Source organism: Aptenodytes patagonicus, chromosome 2 (genome assembly GCF_965638725.1).
Source record: "Aptenodytes patagonicus chromosome 2, bAptPat1.pri.cur, whole genome shotgun sequence".
Lineage (NCBI taxonomy): Eukaryota > Metazoa > Chordata > Aves > Sphenisciformes > Spheniscidae > Aptenodytes > Aptenodytes patagonicus.
Window position 1 is genome coordinate 165,078,078 of NC_134950.1, and position 14,539 is coordinate 165,092,616.

The 14,539-nt window shown below is 41.7% G+C and overlaps 1 protein-coding gene across 1 annotated transcript in view; it reads left to right on the plus strand.

The window, feature by feature from the left end:
- Window positions 1–2,941: 2,941 nt before the first annotated feature.
- Window positions 2,942–14,539, plus strand: part of XYLB (xylulokinase) — a 92,052-nt gene continuing 80,454 nt past the window's right edge. The window contains exons 1-7 of the mRNA XM_076331974.1: window positions 2,942–3,258; window positions 5,296–5,378; window positions 6,279–6,348; window positions 7,779–7,859; window positions 9,623–9,709; window positions 10,887–11,015; window positions 12,282–12,347. Of these exons, the coding sequence (XP_076188089.1) occupies window positions 3,214–3,258; window positions 5,296–5,378; window positions 6,279–6,348; window positions 7,779–7,859; window positions 9,623–9,709; window positions 10,887–11,015; window positions 12,282–12,347 (561 nt within the window). The 5' untranslated portion in view covers window positions 2,942–3,213. The remainder of the gene's footprint in view (window positions 3,259–5,295; window positions 5,379–6,278; window positions 6,349–7,778; window positions 7,860–9,622; window positions 9,710–10,886; window positions 11,016–12,281; window positions 12,348–14,539) is intronic.

The following is a 14,539-nucleotide window of genomic DNA, read 5'->3' on the forward strand; positions in this document are numbered from 1 at the left end:
GCAGGCCTAACAGTGCTAGGTCTAATACGGGCTGCCGCAGTTGTATTGCACGTGCATAACTGAAGTCTGTATGTGCAGTGACTCTTACCTGTCCCGTTGTTTCTTCTATGCCAACCTATGCTCATGTACAAATGTGAAATACCTGTTTGGGGCTTAGAAATATTTGTCTGCCTTGCTACTTAAAATAACTAGTTAGATGCCCAAAATCTACTGCTGGAACCAAAAGGATTGGTAGCTTTGTAGTTGCCCATGGACTTCTGTTACTTCCTGTGAAGGTGTGGGTATTTTCACATCCCATTAAATTATGTAGCCAATATAAATCAGGATAGCTGGACTGCTGTCAATATAGTAATCCTAATTTATATCAAAGGTCTGGTCTATCTGTTCTCTAGCTTGTTGGCATGTCTAAGATGACGTGATGATAATGAAGCATGGTAGTTAGGCTGTCACTGATTTCGAAGGAGTTCACCTGTGTAAAGCTGAAGAATGCAGTTAAATCTAAGTTTATATCAGGGTGCAACTGAGGTCAGAGGCAGATTTTTGATAGTCAAAGTGAGAAGAAAAAGTGAAAAATCTAGTATGTAGGAATATGGAATACAGTTAGAATAATTTATGTTTTGCAATGAATTGAAGTGAATGTGCAGTTGAAGTTAACTTGACAGTGGGGGAAGGAAAAAAAGCATTAACTGACATACTAGTTATAACTTATCAAAACAGCCAGGGGCCTAGGAGAGCATGGAAGTATTGCTTCTCCATCAGGTCAGAAACTAGTTAATAGGAAAAGGGGAATAAACTCGCTCTTCCCTTTACCCTGCTCTATGTGTCTTGAGTGATTAATCTGTGCTCTGCCTCGAGCTGTTAATCTGCAGTGGTGATATTTCAATTATAAACGGCATTTTGTCCATCCCCTCTGGAAATTCTGGGTTTGTCAGTGCTAAGGCATCACTAGTGTATGACTGCAACTTCACTGATAACTGCACAGCTAAACCTTGTTTGCTTTCAATAAACAATTTTGGAGGTTATGGTAGTATCTGCCAGCATAAACTTTAATGCAGAAAGAACAGCAGCAATGCACATTTTCCATACACAAACAACTAAATTTGAGAGAACACTGCCTTGATGGAAGGATGGGCAACAGAGTGACTGGGTAAGGCAATGATTCTCCAAACTTCTCTATTTTCTGTAGGAAAACATGAAGAATGAAAGTAGCAACATTAACATTCCCGTGCTGCCTTTGAGTGGATTCTCCTACCCTATTCTCTTGCACCCTTATTCCTAACTTAAGGAGATCTGATGACACGAGGGTGGTTATTCCAGCCTTAACTTTTCTGTGCTATTTAAAGCAAAGTATTTCTTGCTTTCAGGACTATTCTACCGATCTGATTGCTGAAGAATATAATTGGTTCTTACATCCTCATAAGATTGCTTTATTTATTTATAAACTGTTGTTTCCTTTCTACTAACCAGTACCTCCTTTAAAAAAGTTAAAAAATCCACTAATGTCTGTCTTTCTGAAGTAATTTATCAGTCTTACGGCTTTCTTCAGAACTGACTTCAGTTTCTCTTCATTTTTGCGAGTAGAAATTGCAGCATTTCAAGCCTCAGCCTCCGTATCTGGTACTTGTTTACAGGGAGCGTGCAGCAAATGAAAGGGCAGAGCAAGCCTCTCCTCCCTGGCTCACCAGCCACGTTCTGCATTAATGGAAAAGCAGCCTCCACGTGTTATTTGATCCTTTGTTGTCTGGTAAGAGTGACACTAAGGAAACAGTTCTTGGTAACATTTTAAAAACTTTATTTCCTTGCGCAGCCCCTTCTTGGTTAAGGGAGACCGTTGTTCAGGACAGGTCCATCCAGCGTGAGCTCCTTAGGGGCAGGGAAATTCCACCACTACCTGGTGGCCATCTGGTTTAAAGAAGAAAAACTACAAACTGGGTGACAATTCTACATACCTTTATTTTTAAGTGGACTGGTACTTCCACTTACTTCATCGGGATGCTTCCTGATTGCAAAATATTCAGATAAATTTGCAGGATTAGACCCTAAAATACAGGCCAACAACACTATGCATTTGAAGGGATTCCCACATTGTAAATATTTTTCAGACAACTTTAAATTAAACTCTGATTTATTTAAAGATTTTGTCATCGCATTTCTAATACAGGTACTCTCAATACAGAATATTCAAAGGTGGTATGATAGAGTAAGATTGGTTTGAAAGTCAGTATATTAGAATGTTTGTATTGTAGGTTGAGTCTCTTCATGATTAATGTTTTAAAGGTTTTTCTTTGCGATAATAACTAGAAATCTTAAAAGTATAAACCTATGGGAGTTAGGGCTTTGAGAAATCACTGGGAATGTTTAAAATGTATTTAAAATGTTGAGTATATGATGAAATCTAGTAATATTTTATAGTTTAAAGGGCATTTCAAATTAAGTATTTGTACTGTTAAAACAGTTTAAGATCCTGGGCATGCAAAACCTATTTGACTTCATTAAGGCTCTGCTGAGATACCTCCTTGATTGCAGAATGAAAGCATATTTTAGATGAGCCTTCTTTTGATTAAGCAATTCCTCTTTGCTTGTCACATGCTATGGCAGGTAATGCAAAAACTGAAAACCTCCCCAAACCCGCCCAACTTAAAAAAAAAAAAAAAAGCAAACCACAAAACAAAGCTTCAGCCAAAATAACAATTCTGCATTTTTTTTTTTTAATAGAATACTGCGGAAGCGTGTTTGTGCAAACCGGAGTGCGATACCACAACAGGACTGGTACATATTAATGGAATACTAAAATTTTGTAAGTCCCTTTGGACTGTGGTTTGAAGCTGCCCCTCTTTTGCTCCCGTTTGTCGGGCGGTCCCCGTACAGCCTCCTCGGGGCTTTCTCACCGACGCGGGCACCGGCAGGCCGGGGGGATCCCACGCGTTAGCACATAGTTACCGGTCTTCAGCAGCTGCCGTGTGCAGTCCTGGCATGCAGCAAGCCAGAGTCAGCTCTCCTCCCCAGGGCCCTTCCCTGCTCTACAGCTCTCGCACGAGCCCCTCCGTGTGAGGGAGGGATGAGGGGTTAGTCCCGCTCGCCCGGCTCCCTGCGCGCTGAGCACTCATTAACTCCCGCTCCGCGGGGCCGGGCTGGCGGCTCCTGCCCGGGGAGGCCGGGCCTGCAAAGCCGCCGCGGGGAAAGGCTGAGGGCCGGGCGGGCCCCCGCCGCGCCATGGCCGCTCCCTGCTACTTGGGCTGGGATTTCAGCACGCAGCAGGTACCGGGGCCGCCGCCTTCCCCCCGCCCCTCCTCTCCTCTCCTTTCCCTCGGCCGGCGGCGGCTGCGCGCCGGGCAGCGGGGCCGGGGGCCCGGCGGGGCAGCGCTGGCGCCTGCCCGGGGCCTGCCTTGCGCCGGGCTCGTCCGACGCCGCCGCAGCAGCCACCTCCGGGGGCCTGAAACGCGGGGGGTGCGGGCGGCTACACACAGCCGGGCCTCGGAGAGCTGCGAGGGGGCAAGGCCCGGGCTGGCCCGCTCGCCATCGTGGCCCACTGACCTGCCGCTGTGCTGCCCCGAGGGGAACAGGCCTTCCTCCTCTCTAGCAGCTCTCATCGCCTCTTTTCCTCCACCCAGCGACGGTTTTGTTTTGCAGGGTTTCCTCATTTACAGCAGGGCCAGGCTGGGCGCTGCAGGATGCTGTGCAGCGCTCGGTGCGGAGGGTTCACGCACGCCGGCAGCCTACCACAGCTGATGCAAAATAGTTCTCAGCGCTTCATGTGTTTTAAGGCTCCTGTGGGCCACGGGCACAGTGTGTGTCCGGCTGTTCGCATGCCTCTTTCCCTTCGCCTGCATAAGCGCATCCTTCATCCCTTTCTGTTTGCCCCATCTCTTGTCTGAAGCTGTGGGCTGCGTGTCCTAACATGTCCTGCTTCCCCATCCTGCTAGGGATGCATTTAATCCTGGAAAGGGGTGCTGTGGCCCTTCTCTACGTGCAGACTGCATGGAGACCCCTCTGCCTGCGGCATCAGGCAGGCTGGGACCTGGGATTTGCACCTGAATCCAGCTTTTCCACTGTCCTTGTGTTAATCAAGATTAGTAGGATTGTGAACCTGGATGCTCAGGTTGCTTCTTGAAATTTTGATTTGTCAGCACAATCAGGGATAACTACGCTGCGCGTAGAAACGCTGCCCAAGTTGTGTGTAGGCCTGAATATATTTAACCAATAGGCATATGAGCATAAATAACTTCATTATGGCTGTGCTGAAGTTTAGGAGCTTGGAAAGACACATCTAGGTTACCCATGTGAGGTTGATCAAGTGTTTTTCTAAGGGGGCACGCTGCAAGCAGAAAGCCAATTAAGTTGCAGTGGGTCAGAGCCAATTTTAAGCTAGTGCAGGGCACCAGCTTGGTAATGAGTTGTGACAGTGCATAAACGATGGCCCTACGTTAGTATGGCTAAAATTGGAAGTAAGCCACTCCTAAATGGGGATGGCCTTGTTATTTGAATACAACTCTTTGAGATGACTTGGTCTTTGTAGGTTTTTCTGTCTGTTCCTTTAGCAGCAGTTTGCACTCTCTCCCTTGTTGAAATATGTGCAGGATGTGAGCTACCATCTCACTTTTCTACTGGGCTGTTAATGTTTTTCTTCTGTACTAGGTGAACTGGAGCAAAGATAGAGGGGGAAAGTTTGTGGTACTCTTCTAGTTTGTGCTTACAAGAAAGCTCAGCTTTATGGAGTTACCCGTTTGGGGTGTTGCTTTCTGTATGTTGCAGAAGCTCAGAATACGCTTGTGTAATGCCCTCTGAGCTTTGCCAGACTGGTAAGAGTTTGATTTACTCACTGTTTGGGGAGCAGGGAAGGTCCTCAAGGTATCCTAAGGATCTGTTAGGTTCCTCGGTAAGATGGGGCAAAAAAAATAGGAGAGGGGGAAAAAAAAAAGCATGTGGCATCTTTAATATAAGATACTGTATTCTTTGGAGAAATTGGAAAAAATGGTTACCGTGATGCAAGCTACTAATTTGTTTGCTCTTCTTTAGCGTATGCCTGTATCTTGATCTTGTGCAATTAAGGAGAGAGAAAATGGGTGAGGGGGAATGCAAGCAAACAAATATACATGTTGCTGAATAGGTAGCATGCTGGAAATTCACATAATAACTTGTTTCATGTAAAATTGTGCCCATACTTTCAGCGAGTTGTATGGATTGGGGTGATCTTCTTTCCCATTTCATCTGTGAGAAATGAATTACTATAAATGAGTTATTGGTGCTACTTAATTATTGTTAGTTTTTGTTAACATCCTGTTTTATATCTTGTAGCTGAAAGTCATTGCTATTGATGAACATCTGAGAGTCATTTATGAGGATAATGTTCATTTTGATGAAGACCTTCCGGAATTTAAGTAAGGCTTTTTATATTTTACTTGGATAATATAATTTAGAACTTTGAGGATCAGGGCAGGGGGGGGCTGTTGCCTTATTTGGTCTCATTGATATGTGTGGAGACATGGAAAAAGTTCATGCCATGTTCATGTTTCATACTTGACAAGGGTAGTATATGCTCTTGCCTTCCTTGATATGTAAATATGGCAAGAACTCCCAACAGGAAATAAGTAAAAAAAAAAATCTACCCCAAAGTATTATGTATAAATAAACCAAATTTTTTCTTTTGGGACTTCAGACTTGTAGACATGACTGTTTCTTTTCGGGACACAGAAGTAAGCACCGCCTTTGTGTCAGGGTGGGATGCATTTAACAGCAGGTAAATTGCATGAGGGGAACTTCTAAAGGCGTTTGGAGACAAATTCAGTGGTTCCAAATCTCACAATAGGATGCAGGATGACAGTATTTGTTTACTTCAGTTAATAGATTAGAATTTACAAGTGTCATCCTCTGTGGTCACAAATTTCAATGAAGTACATTTATTTACTTGATGGTTTAACAGCAAAAATTGAATTTAATCTTCTAGATTCAAACCACTAATAGTGACAGTTAGGAAACTTAGAAATAACTATGAATTACATGGAGCCAATGAGCAGTATCAGCATTGGAGTCTATCACAGATCTTACCTCAGGATCAGAGCCTTTCCTTGCAAATTATTTACTTTGCAATTGGGTCAAACATCCCTTATGTCACCTCTTAGGAGCTGGCTTTTACTTTTTCAGGTTTCAAACACTGATCGTATCCTTGCTCCTTACATAAAAGCATTGCAAACTCTTTGGTTATTCATAAATTTGAAGAACTTTGCTTGGTGGGGAAAAAATTGCTTAATTTACCAAGAGAAAATACCATTTTTCTGCAGGACTCAAGGTGGAGTCTATATTCACAGTGACAGACTGACAGTCACTTCTCCCGTGCTAATGTGGGTCAAGGTATGAACAAGCTTTATATAGTTCGACTTCTTCCTTGCTGTTACTGAAATGGAAATGTATTCCAAGCAGCAGTGAAACTCATCATTCAAATCAACATAGTCCTTTTGCTTGTATTCCGTTTCTTTTAAGTGTTATTCTGTGTCTTTGGTATGCAAGTATTAATGTTATCAAGAAACATAGTGGAAGTTGCTAAAATTTTGAGGTTTTTTTGTTTGTTTATTCCCTCTCTACTATTATAGCATTGTATGTGTGATTAATCCTTTCCTGACTTTCCCTCATTTGAAAAAAGACTATTCGTTTTTTCCTCATCTTCTTGTTTCATACGCAAAAGGAACAGCTGTCGCTTTGCCTAGCTTAAATCTGTGTTTTTGTAGCATCCAGGTTACTTGCGCTATTTTTTAAAATAAGCTTTGCTAACCAATTGATGTCTCAAATGGTAAGTGGTTAGAGAGTAATTTATTCAGTGATTTCCAGTCACTTTGACTGGTGTTTATTTTGAAATACAACATTCTTTTCTATTTTGAAAGAAAGCCTTCCTTCCTTCTGTACAGATTCTGCAACAGTTGCTCTCATCTGGTACTATGTAAATTTGTTTTACTAGTGTGATTTGAATAGTTAAGATATTTGGAAGCTCACAGAACCCCCAGCTGGTGATCCACAGTAGTTGACAAAGGTTTGGTAAATTTGCTTGCGGTTGGTCTTTTGAACCATAATGAACAGGAACAGTTGTAATTATTAAACTAATAATATGATGATACAGGTATATGATGTTTCTTGGGAAATTTTGAAGTCTTGCAGTGGTTCATTTGTCAAGATAGTCTGGGAAATGCTGATCTGAATGAGACTATGTAAAGATAGATTAATTTTTGGTTTTAAACTTCAGGAAAATGTGGCAAGAACAAAATTAACCTAGGTGCTTAAAGTGCTAAAATTCACTTGAATTAGCCTTATATTAAAAAGACCCTGAGTTTTCAGCTGACAGTGGGGGCAGTGGTATTGAGGATACCTAACATCTTGTAGGATGGGGTGCAGGGTGCACCCCATTAAGATTTCATAGATTTCCAAAAGTAAGAACAGAAAAAGATAATCCTGCTTTGTGTCTGGCACTCTTTAAAAGTGGCTTTTTAATGAATTGGAATTCTTTAACTCTTGCCTCTTATTTAAGTTTCAAAGAATGGAACTTTGTGATTCAGCTTGTTTAAAGATCTTTTTTTTTCCTGTGTGATTCAACTTTTCTTTGATGGACTCTTACTTAGTAAATTAATTTATGCAGCTTCTTGAGAAGTCCATAGTCATTAGCTAATTTTTCATTATCTGCCAATGAACTCTTATCAGTGATGACATGAATTTACTGTTTAATTCCAGAGATTGTGAGTATGCATAATTTGATAGCTCGTTACAGTCATTCTTGATTCTGTTTGTTCTTGTAGGCTCTGGATATGATTTTGGAAAAGATGAAATCTTCGGGCTTTAACTTCTCTCAAGTTAGAGCTTTGTCTGGTGCTGGCCAGGTTAGTTTATGAAGAAAAAAATCAGTCTTACTATATTTCTTCAATAGAGTATAAGGTATAGTGATAAATTGCATTTAAATAATTGTATTGCAGAAGACCATAATGACATCAAGTAAGACCAAAGCTTCTATGTAAGTGTCCGTTAAAAGACACGTTCCTCAGGGGAGCTTAAAAACTGAAGCACCAAAGCAATCACTGGAAGGTAATGGGAGTGGAGGATGAGGTTTACAGTGCAGTTGTTTAGATCGGTATAGTGCATGACTAGTTGGTTTTCTGCTGTTTAAATTCTTTGTACATACAGATTCTGAAATGACTGGGGTCATTTTGAATTTCAGCATATCCAGGTGCTTGTGGAAATGGGGTAGAAAAAATAGCAGGGAGCGCAGTTTGCTAAAGGCATAGTAATGTCCTGTTGAGCACAGTTTTTGTTGGTGAGGATAGAGATCTGCCTAGGAACAACAGAAACCAAATGATGGTAGGCTTTGATGCAGAAATGACAAAGATGCTGCCACGATTTAGCCTGTAGTGCACAATGCCTTTTTCCTGAGATTTATAAAACCCAGCCTGACATTTAGTCAGTTAGCCAGTCTCCTAGTACTCTGGTGAAACAAGGAAGTCTTTTATAATTTTCACAAATGATATTCAGGGTGAGGACAGCACCAAAGCAATAGCTAATTCTGACACATGAGGTTTAGGTTATTCATCTTGATATATCTGGGACTAATTAATCAAAACTCTTGCTTTCATCTCCATGTTTCATTGATTTCAGTTGAAAGTCTGAGCAACGTGTCTGAAAATCATAGCCGGGTATCAAGGCTGTGTTACGAATTCTTCAGTGGAACAGAAGTTAGGGACTGCCAAGTAACCCCAGCTTACTCAAGTGAAAAAAGGAAGTGCATTTCCAGATTGCCCGTATTCCCTCTATTTTACCCATCCTCCAGCGAGTTGGGGGTGTCAGCTTGGTGCTATAGTCAGATTCTTTTAGGTAGAACAGATTTCATTTAGTTGCCCCCTTCCAACCCATATTGTCTCTCTCCCTTTTCTCTTTGAAGAACCTTGTCTTTATGCTGCAGGTCACTGTGGAGGTGCACGGATGTGCCAGTGTTTGTCCCAAAGAAGGGACAAACTTGGTCTCAGTTGTGTGCAGAAATGGCAGAGATGTGAAATACAATCTGGATCACACTGTGGTCAAGTACTCTGTGCCCAGGGGTTTCTATGTGCACTTGGTGTCATCAGAACTATTAGTGGGTCACTGCATGGTGCTTTGCAGTTTGCCTAGGGTGTCCTGCAGGTGCATAACTAGAGATGCCTGGCTTGAGGAAGCCGCCTGAGAGATGGAGCTTAAATAACCTTCTCAATATTATGCAATCTGCTAGTGGTGACTGGGGCAGGCATGTAAGTGAAGAATCTGGGGACTGTGCTGAAATAGCACAGAACTAACAGTCTTGACTGTGGAGCCCTGGCTACAGCTCAAAGAGCCCTCAAAGAAGTATCTAATGCCATTAGCAGTATTATAATAGTTCCCACTAGAAGTTGCTATAGTTCAAAATCATCGTCTCTTGACTCCTATGTTTTCTGGTTTAGTGTATGCTTTGCTCAAATTTTAAAGAGTCTTTTAATGAAGCACTTGACTTGAAAAGGTGCATTTTTTGGTCCTAATATGGAGAGAGTTCTCTGTCCCTTAGAGTTTGAAATTCAGATCAGGATATGAACTTCGTGGCTTGGGAGGGTATCTCCAACTCCTGTTTCTGTACTTTCTGCAGCAACATGGGAGTGTGTACTGGAAAAAAGGAAGCATCCAAATTTTAAAGAATGCATCATCTGAACTGCCTTTACATCAGTCACTAAAGGTAACGTGCATAAAAGAGCTCGGAAGGGAGAGCTACACTGTCCTTTTTCTGATCCTTACACATTGCTTTTCTCCTTGCAAGCCTTTCCTCGTTTGGCTGAGTTGCGTGCCCCTGCAGCATAAAGTGAAATGTACTGGTTATTCCCTTCAACTCCAGGGCTTTTGATATGTCTTTTTCTCCTGAGTGACAGTGTATACTGCTTTAAAAGCTTACAGGTGCCAGTGGGTGACCCAGAATCTTTTCTGTGTCAGAGTAACAGCCTGTTTGTTCTTTTATGAAATGTAGTATTTTTGTAAACAACCTGTAAATATTTTACATTTTTTTTATATATTTGTAGTAACAAAAAATTGTGGTGAAAAATACTGTTGTACCTGAGTTTCCTTGCAGTGCTTGCGATTTCATTAGAAAAATATTAAAAAATAAAAAAGACCAGTTTACACTTACCTCTGAAAGTATGGAAGTGTAATGCTGTGTGGACACAAACTCCTAACAAGTACATTGCTGAACCTCAACATTTTGTGTGTGTGTTTGGTAAGTTTTGAACATAGACTTGACAATCTTATTTAAAAAGAAAAGTAGGGAGGAATCAGCTTTCCTCTTGAAGACCCTTACCTTCCTTACTTCAAGATCAGAAAGGACAGTTGTACGTTGAAAGAGAGAGATTTGTGTAACTGGTCTGTTAAGTGATTAATTTTGGAAATATCTCATCTGTGCAAAACTCATGGAACCATTCCATTAAAATGCTCTCTGGTGATGTACTAAGCGTCAGTTGCATTTCCAAATGGTTATGTCAGTCATTAAAGAGAAATCTGTTAGCAGAGCTGTGGAAAGATAATCTGATTGTTAGAGAGGAGTTCTAAAAAGTGGGGCTAAACTTGCATAAAAGGGCCCGGGGCTTTGGCTACCAAAGGAGTGTACTGAGACATCGTGCTGCAGTTTATGTCAAGTAAGAGCGGAAAAAGCCTGTTGCTTCCCTCTGGTGTGAAGTTTGGGTTAAACTTTTCACCACTGACCAACATGCTGCCCAGTATCCGCTTTCCTGTAATTATCGAGAGGAGACCAGAAGGCACGTCAGAGAACTGAACTGTGAGCTGATACGTAGGTCTGCTGTATTGCTATTAGTCCAGCAGGGACTTCTTAGAGCAGACTTACTAATAAAGGATATTGTTCATTGCAGGCTTGTTTTTCTGTCGGTAACAGCCCCATCTGGATGGATTCTAGCACAGCTTCCCAGTGCAGCGCTCTGGAGAAAGCTGTGGGGGGAGCACAGAACCTAGCAAGTGTCACTGGTTCTCGAGCCTATGAGGTAAGGAACGGATGGGAAGAAAGTTCTCAGCAGAGTCTTGTGGTAGAAACAATTCTGCCATTACAGTGGTACCACAGCAGGTAATGATCAGCCATTAACTATGAAAGAGAGAGTTTTTGAAGAAACTCCAATGATACTGTGCTTTGCAGTAGTCTCACAAAGGAAGATGTGGAAATTTTAAAGTGAAATTAGGCAAACACTGGAAATTTTGTTGGAGGAAGCAGCTGGGGTGAGCTGTTGCATTTGGCCAGTGGTTCTGAAATACAGTGTTTGGTGGCTAGGTGTACAGTCCCAGGGCCTGGTTCTCCCCTGGGAGCTCCTGTGCAGCCACATTTCCATTGGGATGGCAATCCACTTTGTGTTACAAGTTTACTTGGGGTTATGACCCCCCTGTTTGTGGATCACTGCTCTAGGTTACTTCTGCAATTAAAAAATTGGCCTTGTAATGTTCCCTGAAGGCTAACAAGCAGCTGTTGACTGAGAAAAGTGAGTTTTAGAAGTTTGGGATGCTATCAGAGAGTACTCTGTCACTTGTCTCCTCTTCTGGCACATCCTTCTCTCGTAACTGTGACAGTGAGTTCTGGAGTGGGAGCGGGGCTGCCCTCCAGGCATCTCAGCACCTGGCTATTCTTACTGTTGGTTCAACAGATTAAGGCTCTAACCTCCCAAATTGCTGATTCTGTCTTTGAATCATCATGCAAGGTTTATGGCCAGTGTTGAAATCAGACTTTGCATACCACTAACAGTTTATTTTTCACTTGCTAAAGATTAAGGTTTCAGTGTTTTGTTATTTGATATAATACATGGATGAAAAATAATTATTCTTAGAACTATTATTAGCCTGTGCTGGAGTTGCTTCTTTGTGTATGAAACTTCTGCTTTGCTCCCAATTCACCTGCCTCAGAGAGGTACATAGGTTGGGTAACCTAAACCTTTTCAAGGGTTTGAAGGCGGCATTTGAATTGTCCTGGTTTCTGTGCACAGAATAATGTGATTCATTCCATTGAACTGTCATTTCTGAAATGTAAATTATGGATAGTAATGCTTTTTCACATGCTTTTTTTTCCAAAAGGTGAGCAAAATTCTCATAATGAGACTATGCGTTATAGCCTGTTTAGTGCAGATTGCCTGCTGTGCACTGACTTTCATCATGCATCAGGCAAATTAAATTTCCAAAGTGCAATGTACTGAACTCATTACACAGAGTTAGTGATTATTGACTCCATTTAGTGTTTGTATTTCTAAGCATTTCCACTTTTTTCTCAGCGTTTTACAGGAAACCAGATAGCAAAGATTTACAGCCAGAATCCTGAGGTCTACATGCAAACTGAGGTTGGCTCAACTTTAATACACTTATTGGAAAACATAGTTGAAAATCTTTTAAAATTAATTTTGTGGGGATGTCAGACTTTTTTGCTCAAGAGTATTTTGATCCTTATGCTTGGTTTTAAGATTAAAATTGTAAATTTGATTATTTTATTTTTGGTTTTGTTACATTATAGTCATTGGGCAGATAAAAATCGGGCATGAGTTCTGTCTTGGATGTTACATTTAACACAGCAGGCTGTATGGGATCTCACCTTTGTGGAAGATGTTTTAAAAAACAGACTTTCATTTGGGTGGTAATAAATTGTATGTACAACAGTTTGAACACAAGTGGGTAATTAAGCACACAGTTGAAATGTTCAGACTTAGAACTGGCCGTTTGCATGCAGAAATGTGATTGCTCTGCCATGCAAAGCTGGCATCCGTGCGGATGTGTGTAGGAAAAAGCCTGCAATCGATTCTAGACTTTTTTCATCGTTTTTCCCTTGAGGAGCTACTTTTAGTCTATTATTACAAATGAATTGCATTGTGTAGTTGGTTTCCTTCTGATTTTTAATTTTCAGAAATCAGCTTGCAATTCCATTATTGTTTTAGTTTGTTGAGTCTGCATCTAGCTGTGACTGAAAAGCCATGGTTTGAAGCAAGGTGAAAACTCCATGCAAATTATAATGTAAATGAGGGAAGGGCTCCTGTCCTGTGATTAGAATACGCCAAACATCCAGACCAGTGAAGTCAGACTGCTCCTGTTTTTGTATTACTGCAGTTCTTTATAGTATCGATCATAATTTTTTTGTGGCTTTTAAAATCGAGCCCCTTGGGGACTTCATGGGGAAGTGAGTTGCAAAGTTTATTGTGTATTTTGTGGGACAATGCTTCTATTTTTTCCATTTTTTCTTTCTAAGTACGTTTTATACCCTTCATGCTAGTAAGTGATGGGGTGAAACAGAACGCTAATACAGTCTGATCATAAGCTTAAGACTAAATTTGGAGAAAAATGCATTAGTGGAGGGGAAGTGGGCCTGTGGAACTGAGAACTAGTCAGACCAAGCTCAGACTTTGAGGGCTGGTTGCACTGATGGCACCTTTTAGCAAAAAAGGATATGCAAGATATGTTCAAGCACAAAATACCTCTATGCCAGAGTTGCTCTTGGGAACCCTCAGGAAGTGCTTAGCAGCTCGTCAGTCTCAATGACGTGGAAGGTGGATGTTTTTCCTTCTCTAGGTCAGCTTGCTAAACTGGCTGATTCACAGTTTAACTTCATCCTTTTCCTTCCATTTCAGGCAGCTAGTGCCCGTTGGGGCACCACAGAAGGTAGGCCTTTGTTATCGAAGCACAATGTGATATATTCTTGGGGAGAGACGCATGAAGAGCAAGTGCATCATTAAGTTTCCTGGTCATTATAACCACCTCTTCAGAGCTCTGGCTATAGTCCGTCTTTGAATGCTGTGTGAAGCAGTGGTTTTGTGATCATTAATAAAAAACCTGTCACTGCTGGCTCACTCCACCAGTAGAGCTTTGATTCTGATTAGTTATTGGGCGACAGTCATATTTCTTCTGAATTAGTCAGAGCACACAATAAGGAATTTGTCAGCTTTTATGCCAGCTTCTTGGGAACAGATAATACTTGATCCTGCAGAAAGCTTGGCGGTAGCCAGTTAACTTCGTAGTTTGTATAGCAGATTTGAAGTGGAAGCAAGTTCGTGTTGGATCACGTGGCCGGGGCATTTTTGGACCGGTATTAGAAGCCCTACAGTTGGATTTAATGCATTGTTGGAACATACCCTGAGGCAGAGCTGCAGGTAGCAGTTCAGTTCAAAGCTGATTATTACCAGCTCCTGGGAGTAACTCCTGGGAGGTCTAGAGTCTCAGCTGGGAGGAAGGTAAGAGTTCACGTAAAGGTGCTAGCAGAGCTTTGCCAGAGCTGCTAAAAAGCTTACAGACCTGTGCTGTGGGTTGCCCAGTGCATGGTTTCTGGGTATTTCCCCTGTTGTCAACATACAGGTGGGTTCCCCCCCCCCCCCCCCCCCCGCCTCCTTAGCAAGCGTTTTTCCTTGAAATGAGGTTCTGTGATACACTGAAGTTGTGAATTAATTAATCATAACATAGAGTATGCTAATATTCTAGGTGTATTTTGCATGTTTCAGAATGCAAAGCTATTAACAGCTTTTATCATGGGGTTACTTTTAGATTGATATCT